Below are 17,541 nucleotides of genomic sequence, written 5' to 3'. Positions count from 1 at the left end.
GCTTCAGTGCAGAGATAAGGGGAATGCTTGGTCCATTTACCTGGTTGAAGCAGAAAAGGTGGAGTTTGTTAAGTTTCTCAGAAAGAGAATGATTAAGTTTCTTCCTATGGTTCGGGCAAGAGTGGAGGATAAAAACCCAAAGGGGCTGACTTGAAATTCATCTTGGGCACTCCATGACAAACGTCCACTCACATGTCCACCCCCCATTGAAAACTCTTAGGGACTATCCCATGGTGTTGAGGTCTTAGTCTAAATCCTACTGCTCCAGGTTGTGTAGGGATGGGTTTCCTTCCAGCAGGCAGACCACACACAGAAGGCTGTGGGTAAGGGTGTCCCTAGTGGATCAGTATGCTTAGGGTAGACACAAAAAAATCCCCAGGGGGTCAAATTACTATTACAGCTGGACTTTGCGGGCCACACATTGCCTTCCAGTGCCCAAGCAGCACCCAGGCAAGATGCTTCAATCTCAGCTGTTTCCCACCCTAAGCATGGAGTGAATGTCTCTCATCTCCAATGGAGAACAGTCTGGAGAACACTGGACTTGGCTGCAGAATTGTAGGTCTCACTAGGGGAGATAAAAAGCCTTTCCTCTCGCCTCTAAAATCACACTTCACATACATGTTTGTTTTTTTATAAATGATGCCTCTGCAGCAGAATGCAACCCAGATCTTTCCTTTCTGGGTGCTAAAGACAGTCCTAGCCTCTCTTCTTGCCCTGGGCAGCAAGTGGAATGAAGACCATGGTTATATCAGAAAGCCTTGGTGCTTTTTCCTCCCTTTTTCCATCAACCTCACCCTTAGGACAAGCTTGAGAGGAGAAATCCTAATTTGAATCCCCATCAGGACTGCTGAGGAGAACCCCCAAGGCAGCTTCTTCAATACCTGTGCCTGCCTCACTCTAGTGAATCTCTGTAAAGCTGGGGAAGCACTCTTGAAACCACCAACTTGGTCAAAGCTTCTATGAAAATCAGTCACAGGGGAAGTATGTCTCAGGTAGATGTTTCTGCAGTGGGGTGGTCTGCCATCAGGGCTAGAACAGGCTGGTAGTCTCTGTCCCATTGCCCCCATACCACTTCCCATCAGTTTCCCCATGGATCTTCCCATCCATCCCAATTACTTCATTTCTTGTCTGCAGCTGGTCCGTCCCTCCCTGGGAGGAGCATCTTGCCTGGGGGCAGATAGAGGGTGGAGAGCCTCCTCCCTTTGCTCCAATTGCAGAAAAGGAGGGGATTCCCATGCCAGGGCAAGGCTACCTATAGCTCAGTCCTCCAACAGACACGGCCTCAGAACCCAGCAGCAGCCCTGTACGCTGGACCACAAACCCCAGGAGCAGTAGACTGACATCTGGTTGACAGCACACTTCAGAAGCTCTGCGAGGTACAGAGAACACAGCCATGTCTCACGGGTTTCCTAAAGAGCAGGTGGAAGAGTTCCACGCAGCCTTTGATAGGTTTGACAAGAATAAGGACGGCCACATCAGTGTCCAGGAACTGGGCGATGTGATGAAGCAGCTCGGCAAGAACCTCTCAGAGGAAGAGCTGAAGGCGCTCATCTCCAGGGTGGACACAGACAATGATGGCACCATCAGCTTCGACGAATTCTTGGCAGCCATGGCCAAGTACAAGAGAGGGAGCACGGAGCAGGAGATGCGGGCGGTGTTCAGTGTCTTTGACAAGGATGGTGACGGGCACATCACTGTGGACGAGCTCAAGCAGGCCATGGCGCAGCTGGGAGAGGAGATTTCGCAGGAGGAGCTGGACAGCATGATCCGTGAGGCTGATGTGGACCAGGATGGGAAGGTGGACTATAACGAGTTTGTGCGCATGCTCCAGGAGAAGTGAGACTGCCGGGGCGCAAGCCCCACCCCATCTCTATCTGCCTGACTCAGGCTCAACAGGCACTGTGCCTTCTTTCAGGGTTCCGCTTTCGTGTTGGGGTTATAAAGGAAAAGTCTTTGTTGGTGTATGGGAAACTACCTCATGAATGAGGAAGACTCTACTGGTCCTGGATGCGGTACCATCCGGAGCTGCTCACTAGTCCCCTCTCTGCCTGCTGAGACTCTGGGCAAAGGATGGTGTCTTTGGGCTGGTCCCTCCTCTTCCTCCTGCTGTGGATTGGGTGCTTCCTACCTCTCAGGGCTCTCATAATGGTTTAAATAAAAGGAATGCAAATTCTGTGTGCTTGGTGTTTGATTAAATAGGGAATTTCCAAGGGCTTCCAAAAATATACTCTTTGGAGCGGCAATCCCTTTCTCAGAACTGGTGGAAGAGCTGATCGAGAGGCCCTTTGGTCTAGCTCCTGCCTTCCCTGGTTTCCAAGGAGGAAAGGTGAGTAGTGGCATGTGATGGGGGATGTCAGCTGGAGGAATCAGGTATTTTGAGGTTTAAGGTCTGCCTGAGCCACTGGGTACCAGTGACTGGGCTGGGCTGGGCAGAACCAACTGCATTCCCACCCAGGAAGGACACTAGCCTTCTCACATAACCTGTTGTGCATTAACCTTGAATAAAAAGGTGGTGAGAAATGTCTATATTTGTGCTCTGTGCATGTCTATGTCCATCTGCACAAGCCTGTGTGTGTGAATTGTGCATGGATGCGTTTGTCTATATTATCCACGTATGTGCACAAGGGTTTATACATGTGTGCCTGTATGTGTGTAAGTATATATGTAGATGCATGCATGTGTCCCAGTGTGCATCTGTATATGTGCATGTGATTTTGTGTGTGCATGTATTCTGTATCTGAAATATATCAGCCTAGAGATTTTTTTTTTAAAGATGGGGCCTTAGTGATGGGATCTCCTTTACAAAAACTACAGTCATGCAGCTGAATGAGAATTGATCGGGCCATACATGATGGACAGAGGATGGAGAGTGGTCCTGGAAGGAGCGGGGCAGTGACAGTTCCCTGGTGAAGGCAGAAAAAGCAGGGAGGGGTTCCCAAAACCACTAGTAGGACATTCATGTTCCCACAGGATAGAACTCTATTGGCCAAGACTGGGCTCCCTCTTGGCCGTGTTTGTGAGAATCTGATGTCCCTTTCCAGGATTCAGTCTGAGGGGTTCATCCAGATCAAAGGTGAAGAAGAAAGACTGAGGGCTGAAAGGGCTCCTCATCCGCGACCAAGACAGACAAGGTCACTATGTGAACTTGGGTGGGGATTCTGCTGCCTAGTTTGGAACACTACGCTGAGACTTGCTTGTTGTTTAATAAACTGGGCTCTTATTTCTTCCTCCATGAAATGGGACTTCTCTCTCTCTCTCTCTCTCTCTCTCTCTCTCTCTTTCTTCCTTTATTTTTCTCTCCTCTTTTCCTCCCTCGCTCCTTCCCTCTCTCCCTCCTTCCTTCCTTCTCTTTCTCTCTCTCTTACTTCATTTCTCTCTCCTCTTTTCCTCCCTCCCTACCTCTCTCCCTTCTTCCTTCCCTCCCTCCTCCTTCCCTCCTTCCTTCCCTCCCTCCCTTTTTCCTTCCTTCCTTCCTTCCTTCCTTTCCTCTCTTTCTCTCTCTTTCATTGTTTATCTAGTGGAACTTAAGCTCAAGTCATCTGTGATAATTGCTCTTATCTTGTCCCAGCTGTGCCAACTCAATGGCTCTCACCCAGCGTGGGGAGAGAGACAGAACCGGCTTCTCTGAAGAGCTATTGCAAAACACTTCAGCCCAGTCAGTCCCTCCCCGCCCTCATTCTGGCACACCTGTGGTGGGTGGGCACCTGTGGAGATATACACCTGTGGGGTGAGTGGACCAGCTTGTCTTGTCTTCTTTTTCCTGGCTTGAGCACAGAGCCTAATGGAGTGAGGAACTGGTCAAGTTCACTAAAGGAAGTCTGCCGTATCTTTGAGATAACTTTTTATCTTCCCGGGGGGGGGGGGGGGGGGGGGGCTCACTCCAGTCTCTCTGGTCCTTACACATTGCTATCTTGTCCCTCACCTCTCTCTCATCAGATATCTGGGCCCTTTGGATACTTTCTAGCCTGCTGGGTGGAGCCTGGTTGGCAGAGGAGGGAAAGACACAAGGCTGGAGTGTGATGGTGCCCCGTGGGTAGAGTGAGCAGGAGAGATCCAGAAGCAGACTCCAGGCTTGCTCACCTGTGCTTCGCGTATGGGAAGGAAACACCATGGGCAGAAGGGCTGGCAGAAACTCTGATGGGAGGATGCAGAGATGGGGCAGGGCTAGCCACAGGCTGAGGATCTAAAGTGGGATTGCTCCACGGTCAGAGAGGAAATAGTACAAGGTTTCTAGGGAAATAAATATATATAGATAGACAAAATAGGCTGCAGACGTACTTGTCAGGAAAGTACATTGTGCTGTCTGTAGGAAGCACTGGTTTCGATTCCCAGCGTTCAGTAAAATCCTGTGTGGTGATATAGGCCTGACGCTTGGGAGGCAGATGTAGGATTAGAAATTCAGTCTTCCCTGGCTACATAGTGAGTTCGAGGCCAGCTTGGGCTATATGAGACTCTGTGTCAAAATAAACACAAGAAGCCAGGGAAAGGCTTTGACTCATTCAGCTTTTGTCTAAAACTGAGAATCTGCTATTCCTGAGTTTGCAGTGTTGGATGTCTTTGCTGTTAGGATAGTAGAGGGTCATTTGGGGTTTGGGGTGTGTTCCCCGTGTCTCCAAGTCTATTTTGAATGTTACTGATCCATGAAATCTAAATATCTGATAACTGCTTAAATCTAAGGAGGACAAAAATTGATTTTCTAAGAATCAAAGCTCCTCTTTATCGCTTAAATATGAATGATTTTGTCTAGTGGGGACAATGCACACAAAATTCAGTTGTCCTTTCTAGTGGGAGTGAGTGCCTTAGAGAAGGAATAAGAGAAGCTTCAAGGTTCTCCTTAATGTTTCTTTTTTTTCCCCTGGTTGGGGTGTAGGCTACATGGATGTCAGCTATTTTATTCTCTATACTTTTGTCTATTTTAAACTAAAAACAATACCTGCAGATCATAGAAGATTAGAAGTTACAGAGGGGCACTTAGAAGGAAATAGCCCTCCAGCCTAAACCACAGCTAGAGAGAATTAGGTGTTTTTTTTTTTTCTAACTGTCCAAGGTCTCCCTGACCCTCACAGTGGGAAAGCTAAATTAATTCTCCTTCTCTGAATCTATGACCTGTTGGATTCCTGGGGATAAAAGAGCTTGGATTTAACCAACTAGGCATCTAATCTTTGAGAACTTTGTCACAAAGGAGCTGAAGACCCAGAAATCAAGGCATTTTCTATAGCACCGTACCAACAACAAGGCATGTGCTCCCCAGATTAAATCTAGTTTTCCTTTCCCATAGTGACCCAAGGGCCAAACATTTTAACATGAAAACACATTGGAACGGAAATTCTTGGGTCTTGCAAGGGAAAGTCTGTCCCAGAGCCTACTCCATGCTGGAACTGTACCTGTACACCCAGCACACACCATCCCTACAATGTTGTGATCAAACCCTGAGACCTGTGCATGTTCACCAGACACCCTAACAACAGAGCTATGTCCCCAGCCTTTGTACATTGAGACCTGTGCATACGTGCCAGACACCCTACCAACGGAGCTCTGCCCCCAGCCTTTCTCCATTTTATCATGAAATCTGTGGTATGTAGAAGAAAACCTTCCGCTTCTCAGCTTCAGCGACTGGCCTTTACAAATTAAACTGACAGAAGACAGATTGTTGGAAAGGAAATTTACTTTGCGTCTATGCAAAAGAGTCACAGAAAAGAAGTAAAAACCCAAAGAAATGCTTAGGCTTGAGAGTTCATATATCGTTTTTTAAAAATTAATTAATTAATAGTTTTTTTAAAAAACTGTTTTTTTTTCCTTTTACATGCCAAATCCAATTTCCACTCCCTCCCCTTCTCCCGCTCCTTCCACGTTCCCCCTCCATCCCACTCCTCATTCACTCCTCAGAGAGGAGTCAACAAGTCCAGCACATTGTTTTGAGGCAGGGCCAAGGCCCTCCCCAGTATATCTAGGTTGAACAAGGTGTCCCTCCAGAGAGAATGGGTTCCGAAAAGCCAGAACAGGCAGTAGGGATAAATCCTGGTCTCACTGCCAGTGGCCCCACAGTCTGCCCTACCCATATACCAAAGGGCTGTATGTGGTGGTAAAATAAGACAAAGGAAACCAAGTTTGGGCTTCTGGGGACAGTAGAGAGTGGGAAGGTGTATAGACGGGAGAGTTATGTAAGATATATTATGTCATTCAAAGCCCACTCTTAGACAGTCTGACCTGATCTGGAGTTGGATTAGCCCACAGATGAGCAATGGTGAGTGTTCCCTCATAAGCCTGGAGGGGCACAGAGTGATCTCACACCATCCCTGCCTTGCAGTAAGTAGGTGTTAAGTGAGTGTTGCAGACAAGGCCCTCAATTACAACACTATCTTGGGTATGGTTAGTCAGTGTTCATGACTGTAACAAAAGGCCTGTGACAGTTTGATGGAGAGAGTCAAATGAAAAGAGGAACGGTTTATTTTGGTGTATAGATTCAGAGTTCTCAGTCCATGCTCTTTGGGCCACATCTCTGTGAGTCTGGAGCTGCAGATTATGGTACTTACTCCAGCCAGGGAGCAATCAAGGAACTAGAGGAAGAGGTGAGGGTTCAGATATCCCCACCAGGGGCACATTTCCAATGATCTAACTTCCTTTCACTAAGCCCCACCTCTTAAAGAGGCAACCACCCTTAGGCAATGCCTTTAGTGCATGGATTTTTGGGGAAGTCATTTAAGTTCTAAACCATAAGAGTGGAAGTGGAGTGTGCATAAATCCCTATCAGAACGTGAAGCCTTCCTTCTTTCCTTCCTTCCTCCTTCCTTCCTTTCTTTCTCTCTTTCTTTTATTGTTTTTATTAAGCTATGTATTTTTCTCTACTTCCCTTCCTTCCTCTTCCCTCTCCTTCTACCCTCTCACATGATTCCCCATGCTCCCAATTTACTCAGGAGAACTTGTCTTTTTCTACTTTCCATGTAGATTATATCCATGTATGTCTTTCTTAGGGTCCTCGTTGTTTAGGTTCTCTGGGATTGTGAATTGTAGGCTGGAATTTTTTTTCTTTGTCTAAAAGCCACTTATAAGTGAGTACATATGATATTTGTCTTTCTGGGTCTGGGTTGCCTCACTCAATATGATGTTTTCTAGATCCATCCATTTACCTGGAAATTTCAGGATGTCATTATTTTTTCGACTATATAGTACTCCATTGTGTAAATGTACCACATTTTCCTTATTCATTTTTCATTTGAGGGGCATTTAGGTTGTTTCCAGGTTCTGGCTATGACAATGTTACTTTGAACATAGTTGAGTACATGTCCTTGTGGTATAATTGAGCATCCTTGGGTTCTGGCTATGACTATGTTACTTTGAACATAGTTGAGTACATGTCCTTGTGGTATAATTGAGCATCCTTTGGGTATATACCCAAAAGTGGTATTGCTGGGTTTTGAGGAAGGTTGTTTCCTAATTTTCTGAGAAATCACCATATTGAAATCCAAAGGGACTGTACCAGTTTGCACTCCCACCATCAATGGAGGAGTGTTCCCTTTACCCCAGAACCTCTCCAGCATAAGTTGTCATCAGTGTTTTTGATCTTGGCCATTCTTACAGGTGTAAAATGGAATCTCAGAATTGTTTTGATTTGCTTTTCTCCAATAGCTAAGGATGTTGAACATTTCTTAAGTGTCTTTCAGCCATTTTAGACTCCTCTGTTGAGAGTTCTCTGTTTAGGTCTGTACCTCATTTTTTTTTATTGGTTTATTTGTTCTTTTGATGACCAATTTCTTGAGTTCTTTGTATATTTTGGAGATCAGACCTCTGTCTGATGTGGGGGTGGTGAAGATCTTTTTCCATTCTGTAGGCTGCTATTTTGTTTTGTCAACTATGCCTTTGCTTTACAGAAGCTTCTCAGTTTCATGAGGTTTCATTAATTAATTATTTCTCTCAGTGTCTGTGCTACTGTGGTTATATTTAGAAAATGGTCTCTGAGGCAGGATTTCTTTGTGTAGCACTGGCTGTCCTGGAACTCGCTCTGTAGAACAGGCTCACCTTGAACTCACAGAGATTCTCCTGCCTCTGGCTCCTAAGTCCTGGTACTAAAGGTGTGTGCCATCATCACCCATCTCACATGGATCATTTCTTTGGAGTTAATTTGAATTCCCAGTGCCCCAGCCTTCTCCAGCCCTCTGGTATAAAGAGGCCCAAAGGCCACATCAAGGCTGTGACCTTGCAGATGGAGGAACCCCGTGATCCCAGCAGTCAGAATGTGGAGGGAGGAGAATCAGAAGGTTGATGCAATTTTTATCTATGCAGTGACTTAAAGGCCAGAAAAATAAAATCCTAAACTAGGCAGTGGTGGTACATGCCCTTAATCCCAGCACTTGGGAGGCAGAGGTGGGTAGATGTTCAAGTTCGAGATCAGTCTGGTCTACAGAGGGAGTTCCAGGATAGCCAGGGCTTCACACAAAAGCCCTACCTCAGAGGAAAAAAAACAACCTGTCTCAAAAAAAAAAAAGGAAAGAAAGAAAAGAAAAAGAAAAAGAAAAGAATGACGAAATTAATCTTAGAGGAGTAATTTTGACAGTGTTTGTAAATTTCTTTGAAGTTTTATTTATTCGGTTTAAATTTTGGGGGTGAGCTTAGTAAATTATTTTAACTGTAGTCAACTTACATAACCATTGTAGCTCCACCTGACTGAAATTAACGTTCTCTGGGGTTTTATTTGTTTTTGTGGTTTGGATCTATGATTTCGGGAAAGAAGAGTTGCTGGTTCATTTCGGTTGACTTGTAACCTTCCTGTCTTCGACTCCCGAATGCCGAATTGCAGGTGTATACAGCCTACCTGACTCTTAGTGCCCCTCTTAATTGGCAGGTGTGTGTTTTTTTTTTCCTCTTTGATCAGTAGGCACTTTTCATGCATTTTAATTATTTGGTAGGTTCTCCGTGTCTGAGACAGTGAATCATACACGCACCGCTGACATTTAGCTGAGCAGAGCTGACCTGAGCCTTCTACTGGAATTGTCTCTGGCGAAACAGCTGTGGCGAAATTGAAAGTATTAAACTGAAACAGAATTTCCCCCAGTGTTCCAAGCCACTAATCAGTCAACTGATTTGAGAGAATTGTTCTGCGTGTTTTGAATTCTGTGTATGGAACAGAATTCTGTGTTTCCATTGGATTACCCTGAAATTCATATCTTTATTTTTCTGTTTTTCCTTTCTTTATTTCCAGGCTGTTATGTAGCCCAGGCTGGTTTCTAATGCAGTTTAATCCTCCTGCCTCTAGCTCCCAAAGCTAGGATTATAGATGTACTCCACCACCACACCAAGTTTATGCCATGTCGCCACGCCTCCGGGGCTTTGTGCATGCCAGGCAAGTGCTCTACCAATTAACTGAGCTACACCCCTAGTGTCTGTATCCATTATTGACAGGCCTGGTGACTCAGTCCCCATCCAAAGTCCCTGTGTCACATCTCCTGGCAGCCTTTCCAAGGTGGGCCTGGCACACTTTCAGTGCTGAGTGAGGCCTCTCTGAATGGACTCTCTTGTTCTTCCTACACTCCTTAGCCAAATAAAGAAAAAGCTCCTCAGACCTAACCTAGACTGTGAAGTCTCTGGCATGTTTGCTGTAAAACAGCCTTCTCCATGCACGTACTGTTACAACAGGTCCCCCCTGGGCTCCAGTACCTGTAGGCACGCTCTCTTGTCTGATGGGGATGGATTTCAGAATATTGTCAAGGTTAAAAGGGGTTGTAAGACAGATGAACTCAACAAGGAGGTGAGTTTTGAGACGAGAGTGGAGAAAGGGGTTTCATTCTTGTTTCCTAGGGTTTAAGAGCCATGACTATCACCATCCTTGTGTAAACCTCCATTCCCAGCAGGTCACTCCTTGGTTTAGAATGTGGAGATTCTACACTACGTGGGATAGATAAAACTTAGACGTCACACCAGCGGGGTGTGGTTGTGCAAGCCTGGATTGCAGCACACTGGTAGTTGAGGCAGGAGGACCGAGAGTCTGAGGTTAGCCTAAGACTACACAGAGGGAATATCTAAGAAAATATTAAAGGAGGGGGCAGTCCGATGACTGGGAGGCTAGAGATGCTTGCCAGCAAGCCTGGAGACCCGAGTCAGAGCCCTGGGATCTACAGTGTGAAGTGGGTGCTGTAAGCTGTCCTCTGTCCTTCGCGAGCACACGCTGTGACCCTGGGGCACCCTCCCGATAAACATGTGAAATACAAACAGACATAATAAATCATACAGATCGGACTGCTTGGGCCCATTCATAGAGTTTCAGGCTGTTGTTTTCACTCCCCACCCCTGAACTTCTTTGCGTGTGTGTATATGATCTATATGTTTGGCATATATGTGAATGAATCTGAGTGCCTGTGGCTCTTGCAGAGGCCAGAGGAGGGTAGCAGGAACCCTCTTCTATCGTGTCCGTCCTGTCCCTCTGAGGTGGAGTCCCTCACTGAATGTGGCGCTTTCTTCCTTTACCTAAGCTGGCAGCCAGCAAGTCCTGGTGATCTTGTCTCCACCGCTCTCAATGCGAAGGTTGCAGGCACGAGGGGGATGATATTCAGATTTTGTGTTGACGCTGGGATCGAAACTCACACGTGGGCAGCAAGCATTATTAACTACTGAGGCATCTCTCCAGTCTCTGAATTATTTTTAAATATTTTATTTTTTATTTTATGTGTGTGTGTGTGTGTGTGCGCGTGCGCGCGCACACACCCAGATGTATGCAGGTGCTGTGGGGGCCAGAAGAGGATGATGAACCCCCTGAAGATGAAGTTATAAGCCATTGTGAGCGACCGCTGTGGATGCTGGGAATTCAGTTGCATTTCTCTGGAAGAGCACCAGGCGGTCTAACACTGAGTAATCGGTCCAGTCCCTCACCTCCAGCAGATGTTCCAGATTCTCAGGAACACCAAAATAAAATATTCTCTTTTGTTTCCTCTGAAATTGTAAGGTCATTAAATGTGGCTGTCATATCCTGCGTTCCCTAAGAGCAGATACAGTCGTCCTGTAGGGGGCGAAGATGAAGTCTTTCCTTGCGTCTCCACCCTGCTCAGTCCACAGATGACGTCACCTTGCCCCTCCCTGGGTTTCTCTCTGTGTTGACAAAGATCTGGGAAAGGGTCCAAAGGCCACTTCTGCAAGCAAGTTCTTGCTTATCTACAGGTGTTTACTATCTCCAGGGATGTACAGCTGCTCCCTCACCCCAGGTGCTCCCGCCTCTACACTGGGGGGTGCTTACTATCTCTAGGGACGCATAGCTGCTCCCTCACCCCCGGTGCTCCCAACCGCTCCCCGTTTCAGCTCAGGCTTTCCCAGTGCCCCTGTCATTATGCTATGCTGACTTAAAAACATCACAACAACTTGGTGGTTAGGGGAAGAAATCAGAAATCCTCAAATCTTGGTGAAGCTATTCGCTGGCTGACAGCTTCGAGTAAGTCTGCGAGACTCCTGTGCCTCAGTTTACTCATCTGTTAAACAGGATAAATGTCATAGGCGTTAGTGTTGTGAGGACAGCCGCCTGTCATTATTGAGTACATGGAAACACCCAGAAGCCTTTAAAAATTGCCACCCGTGTGCCCACCACTACGCTGATCCCCCCCAACAGTGGGTATGGGAGAGGCCTGGGTGTGGTTGTCTTTTTTAACCTCCCCAGGTGCTTGCTCAGCCAAGATTAAGAAGCCAAGATTGAAATGTGCTGCTCTAACTTGCCCCTGGAAACTATGACTATACTAGGCACTCCCCCACAGCCAGCCTCTCTTTCGGTTCCCTGGGCAGGTTGCTTCCAAGAGGATGGAAAGAATCTATGGGGCAAGCGTTCAGCCACATAGCTCTCTAGTAGTGGGAGGCCTGTGGGTTGGCCAAACAACTGTTTGAATCGCTTTGGGAGTATGCGGTGTTGTATTGGTGACCTGTACCCGATGCCCATCCACCAACCCCCTGACGACAAGTTTGTGCCTGGCGTTTTCAGGAATCCCAGAGTTCTGTCTTCATATCCCAGCTGACTTCCTACCGGAACCGGCATCGACGCTCAGTGCTCTCGAAGAGCCGTATTTAGCGCTACCTTTCTTCATTATTGTAGCCTGGCTCATGGTAGTGTAGCGGAGGTGTTGGTGACCTCCATTCACTTCTTTGGTCACCCCACAAGTGACTTCTTGGGTGCTGTGCGTTCTTCTGGGACTTGGAGGAAGGCACTACACAAGCCCGTTCCCTTTGAGGGAGGTGAGATGCTTTGTAGCTATGAACGACCACATACGGGACATGGGGGGGGTGGGGGGTGCGCACAGGTTTGTAGCTAGGAACAACCACATGGTGGAGGCAGGGGGCATGGCAGGTATCTAGTTACAAAGTCCGGGGCTAGGACTGAAAGCAAACAATTTTCTGAGGGGGTTACAGATGAGGCCCAGGGTGGAAACTACTACAGAGAGTCTCAACGGTCAGACGCGTGGAATTCTCAACTCTTGATAAAGCCATTGACCAGCTGTGTAGCCTTGGGCAGGTCAGTGGTGCTCATGTGCCTCAGTTTACTCAAATCTTGACCTTATGCAGAGGCGATAAGCAAAGAGAGGGGTAAGGGTGGTGTGGACCTGTAGTATGTACTCTGCCATTTCTGCGTACTGTGAGAAGAGACGGTTCAGCTGGCAAAGTGCTTGCTGCCAAGCCTGAAGATCTGATGTTCAATCCTTAAGACTCATATGGTGGGAGGAAAACACTGACTCCTGCAGGCTGTCCTATGGCACAGTGCGCGCCCCCTTCCTCCACACTGTGCACCCAAAATCAATAAATAAGCATGCAATGAAAATCTATAGACTGATCAAATAAGAAGCATATCGATTACATTTCTTGTCCTTCTGACAAAATGTCCCCCAAAAGCAATGTAAGTGACCAAGGATGGGTTTGGGCTCACGCAGTCCATCATGGAGGGGAAGGTAAGAGAAGGCTCTGTCGTGTGGTGTGTGAGCATCTGAAGCCGAGAATGCAGACGCAGGCGGGAAGCCTGGCTGTGTGACTCTCCACAACCTTCAGAATAATGCTAGGAATTGAAGACCAGGGTTCAGAACATTAGTTTTGGTGGGAAGTCTAAATTCAAGCTACAGTGAAACTCAGAGCCTCCTGCATGCTAGGTACATGTGCCTGCATCTGAGCCGACGGACACCTCCTGGAGGCTAGAGGAAGTGAAATAGCATGAAGCTAGCCTGGGTGGGTGGGGGGGGGCTGCTTTAGTAACCTGTGGCTATGAGAGCTGAGAATGAGTCAGAGGTAGGGCTTCTAGGAATGGGCTGATTTAGTAATCAGCTGAGCCCAGGGGAGCCTCTGGAGTTTGGGAGGAGGTGAGTGGGTCTAGACATTGAGGGACCAGGCTGAGCCCCACCCCAGCACCCACAGCTCAGGTCAGGTGTTACTGCCACTGTTTGCTGTCCTGGCTAACAGGACACGTGGCCTCTTGCCTCATCCGATGGTGAAAGCTCACCAGAGTTCTCAGAAGCCTGTAGCCACTGAGCAGCCAATGGGTCTCTTGTCCAGTTTTTTGATAGAAACAGGGCAGAACGTACTGTTTCTAAGCCTTTGAGTCAAGCCCAGGATTTCCCTGGTGCCTGGACAATGTTGGCCAAGAGCTGGGAGCGTGGGAGGCACATGTTCCTCATACTCAGTTCAGGGGAGCTGGCTCTCAGGCAAGCCTGTCTCATCTCTCCCCACAAACCCAGGGTTTTCCAGCTCTCCATCACATCCTACCCAAGACAAGTTCCGAATCCCTTACTCTCCCCTTCCCCCAACCGAACATCCTTAGACGTCAAGGGGAGTTTCTGAGATATTACAGGCAACTGGTCTGTGGCAGGCTGACCAAGGAGAGCTAAGATTCAGGAGTTTTCCCAAACACCAGGACAGAAAGCAATGCCCAGCCCAGAGAGGTGAGCCGGTGTGGGAGGGGCAGTGAGCCCCCCCCACCTTCCTCCCCCCTCTGTCCCTTTGTTCTACTTCTTTGCTTTTCTTCCCTCAGCAAAGACTCCTGCAGCCATTAAAGACAGCCACCTGGGTTGGCTAGGCCCCAGGGATTCAGGAAGAACTCCCTTCGGGGGAGCTGGACACAGTACAATCGACTGGAGCTGGGCAAAACTACCAAGATAAAAGTTGCAAATCGATACTGTTGTTGGACTTTTGGAGACTTCTGGTGGTCCCACGCTGGCCTCAAACTTGCCATGTATCCCCGGATGACTTGGAGCTCCCCACCTCTACTTCTTAAGTGCTGGGGTGAAGGTGCCACCATGCCCAGTTTCTAGGGTCCTGGGGACTGAACCCAGAACCTCACATTTGCTAGACGAACACTCTAACTGTACTTACTATACATCTCCAGCCCCCCCCCCCCCCTCCGCCCCGGCTAGGTCTCAAAGCATCTAATTGCTTTCGAGACCAGGGGGGCACTGCTGGCTTAGGGGAGTCAGAGTCTGGGGATTTGGGGCTGCACTGCACTTTGTTTCTATCCCGTCCCTCAGAGAAGATGACCAAGTAGAATGGTGTGACTTTGAGAAGAGTCTCTGGCTGTGTGTAGGTGGGAATGGGGTCACAAGGCCTTTAAGCTACCTAATCCTTTTTTCAAGCGCATTGACATCCTAGTCTGAAATAACTGCCATTAATGGTATCCAGAGGGCTTGTAAAAGACGAGTCTCCTTTCCAGGGTGATTATCAGGGCAGGTTTGTACCTAGTTCAGCCACACCCTTGAGGGTTGGTCTCCTTGGGAAGAGGCCAGGCAGCCTGACAATCTGGAGGACTCTTATCCAGGCTGGCCCAGAGGGTGAGCTAAATCATCAGGAGGGGCGAGGGTGGGGTGTTCCCTGATGCCTCAGGTTCTCTGTTTTAACTGGCCTCACCACCAGGCTCCTTCTTACCTCCCAGATCTCAGCATAAATGCCAGCCCCTCTAAGAAGAGCTATTATCTTGTCATTCTTTACCACAACGCCTTCCTTAACTCTTTCTCACTCTGCTGTTCTTCTTGTTCCTCACTGACTTTCTCACTTCCAGCAGCACGTGAGGGATCGCAGCATTGGGACAACTGGTCTGGCTGACTCAGTTTATCCCAACACCAAAGGTTCTGCTCTGTGTGACAAAGAACTCGGAGATCTTCTTTGCTCTCAGTTCTGGGCACAAGTGAGTCTCCCGAGCCTGTCCAGTCAAGAATGACAAGAAGACCTACTGTGTGTGCAGCAGCGTAGATCTGAGAGGCCATTCCGCCAACACCTTTTGAGAAGACCTGCATCACAATAATGGAACGGATTGAAGAGCAGCTAGCTGCCTTTGAGAGCTATGCCTACCTGCTCCCAGGAGCCTGAAGGCTAAAATTAGGGCTTTGTGTGGAAGCTTCAGAATACTGCATTCTAAGTGAGCAGGAGGTCAAGGGTGTGTGGTCCCTTAGAAGATGGACAGGTGGGAGGGACATGCAGAAAAGATTTCAGCTGTGCCACTGATTCAACCATCCTTCCTTCTTCTGAGATTTGTAGACTATTTCAAGAGCCTTGTTTTATTGGAAATAAAAATTTTGCTCTAATTCTCAACCTTGGGCAGCCGAGTATTTACATCCATTTTAGTGTCTCAACCGTGGCCCTCCTTATGATTAATGTATGTTAGAATGGGATTTTTGTAACTGAATGCAATGGGTTCACACCTCTCAATGGATACAAAACCAAAGTTAGGCACAGTTAAGAAAAGCAGAGAGTAATTTATTACCTGCAGCAGGTGAGGAAAGCATGGGGCTCATTTCCAAAACACTTTCTCCCTCCCCCTCTGTTCAGTATCATGAAGGTCAGGCTGTCCTTAAACAGTCTACTTACCTGAAGACGACCTTGCATGGTGATCTAACCACCTCTACCTTCCTAGGAGTACAGGCACAAGTCACCATGCCTGGTTCATGTGATGGTGAGGACGGAGCCCAGCCAGGGCTTTGTGCATGCTAGGCAAGCACTCTACCAACGGAGCGATATCCCCAACTTGTATTCTTATTTTATAAATGAAATATCTTAGATTACACAACGATACACTGTGTACTCTCCACTGGGACTGAGAAGTCCACATCAACCTTGAGAAATATCGAGATGCCTATGAATGGAATTCTCATACTTGAGAATTTAACAAAACAAAACAAACAAAAATCAGGAAGAGTTTTAAATTTGCAGGGAAGCTTTATAAAAGTCATGTGTTTGTAGAAAACGATGCTTGTTATTTTTCATGCTGTTTTGGATGTTTTTCTCTTTCCTAACATCCACTCTTCCCCTATCTAGCTGAGAATTGAGCTAGACCTGCACCATGAACCCCTTGCTAATGCTTAAAACCAATCATATAGTCTGACCTGTTGCTCTACAGGTTCAATCTCCTGGCCGGGCGATGGTGGCGCACGCCTTTAATCCCAGCACTCGGGAGGCAGAGGCAGGCGGATCTCTGTGAGTTCGAGACCAGCCTGGTCTACAAGAGCGAGTTCCAGGATAGGCTCCAAAGCCACAGAGAAACCCTGTCTCGAAAAACCAATCTCCTGTAAGCAGGAAGGTGACAGAAGTGAAGAGAAAGGGAAGTGTTGGATAGGGGATGGAATGGGATGAGGTGTCACCAGCAAGCTTCAGTACAGGAGCGAGCTGCCCCGTGTGCTCAGGGCTTGATTGGCTCCAATAAACATTTCGAATGCAAAGATGTCCAACTGCAAGTATTCCAAGAAGAGGGAAGAAGAAGCATGTATGCGGTGTATTATGTATGATATGCAATTCAGGGTGAAGTTTTGGGAGAGAGAAACAGAAGGCCAGAATGCGTGCTCTTTCTCCAGCTAGAAGACAGTTGGATCACCGCCATTACTAACATGAACACACTGGTCTTGTCATGCTAGGTCTTGTTGCCTGGACCCACTCATCCAGATGAGGTGGATGTTGATAGTCTCATCTGCTATGATCCATCATTCCTCTATTCTTCATGGTGAGGTCATGGATGCCAGGATAGATGTTTATTCTGAGTCCCTTTAAAAACAACCTTGGTATTCTCATCTTTCTGGTACTGACACTCCCAGGGATATAATCAGCTATGATTTAGAGAGCCTCTTTGTCCATCTGCTGTTGCCATCATAAAATACATGAGTGGGTTCTTTATAAGGAAGAGAGCTTTCTTCCATTTATGGATTTGATGGTTGAAAAGGCCAAAGCCAGGCAGCCACTTCTGCTGAAGGTCTTACGCTGCATCATAGCATGGTAGATGGTAGCGTGTGGTGGGATCATGTGCGAAAGCATTAGTGATGCCTAAGGAAGATGCTGAACATTTTGTGGCAACCCACTCTCAGCCCCTAATCCAATCCCAAGAGACATAACCCACTCCCTTAGGATGTGCATTAAGTCCTACTGAGCATGGTACCAAGTCAGGCCTTAGGGAATTTTGTTTGTTTTGCTTTTTTTATATGCACATGTGTACACTGTATATGCATATTGTACATGTGTATATGCATGTTGACATGTACGCAAGCCCACGTGTATGCAGAGGCCTGGAGTTGATGTTAGGTGTCTTCTCCATCACTCTCTACTGCATTTATTGAAGTA

At 47.3% G+C, this 17,541-nt stretch overlaps 1 protein-coding gene across 2 annotated transcripts; it reads left to right on the top strand.

Moving 5' to 3' along the window:
* The first annotated feature begins 1,393 nt into the window (after nucleotides 1-1,393).
* On the top strand, nucleotides 1,394-1,840 carry Calml5 (calmodulin like 5). Of its 2 annotated transcripts, XM_041630546.1 has the most exons (2): nucleotides 1,394-1,420; nucleotides 1,460-1,840. In XM_041630546.1, the coding sequence occupies exons 1-2, from the start codon at nucleotides 1,394-1,396 to the stop codon at nucleotides 1,838-1,840; spliced, it is 408 nt and encodes a 135-aa protein (XP_041486480.1). The 2 variants fall into 2 exon arrangements, with proteins under 2 accessions (XP_041486480.1, XP_041486479.1); XM_041630545.1 differs by having other exon boundaries at nucleotides 1,394-1,840.
* The last annotated feature ends 15,701 nt before the right edge of the window (nucleotides 1,841-17,541 follow it).

Source organism: Microtus oregoni, unplaced genomic scaffold (assembly GCF_018167655.1).
Source record: "Microtus oregoni isolate MIOR12 unplaced genomic scaffold, Mior012 000035F_ref0000213, whole genome shotgun sequence".
Classification (NCBI taxonomy): Eukaryota; Metazoa; Chordata; class Mammalia; order Rodentia; family Cricetidae; genus Microtus; species Microtus oregoni.
This window is presented reverse-complemented; position numbering and strand designations above follow the sequence as displayed.

Coding starts and splice junctions, on each gene's coding strand:
- Calml5 (XM_041630545.1), top strand. CDS start 1,394: ATGTCTCACGGGTTTCCTAAAGAGCAGGTGGAAGAGTTCCACGCAGCC.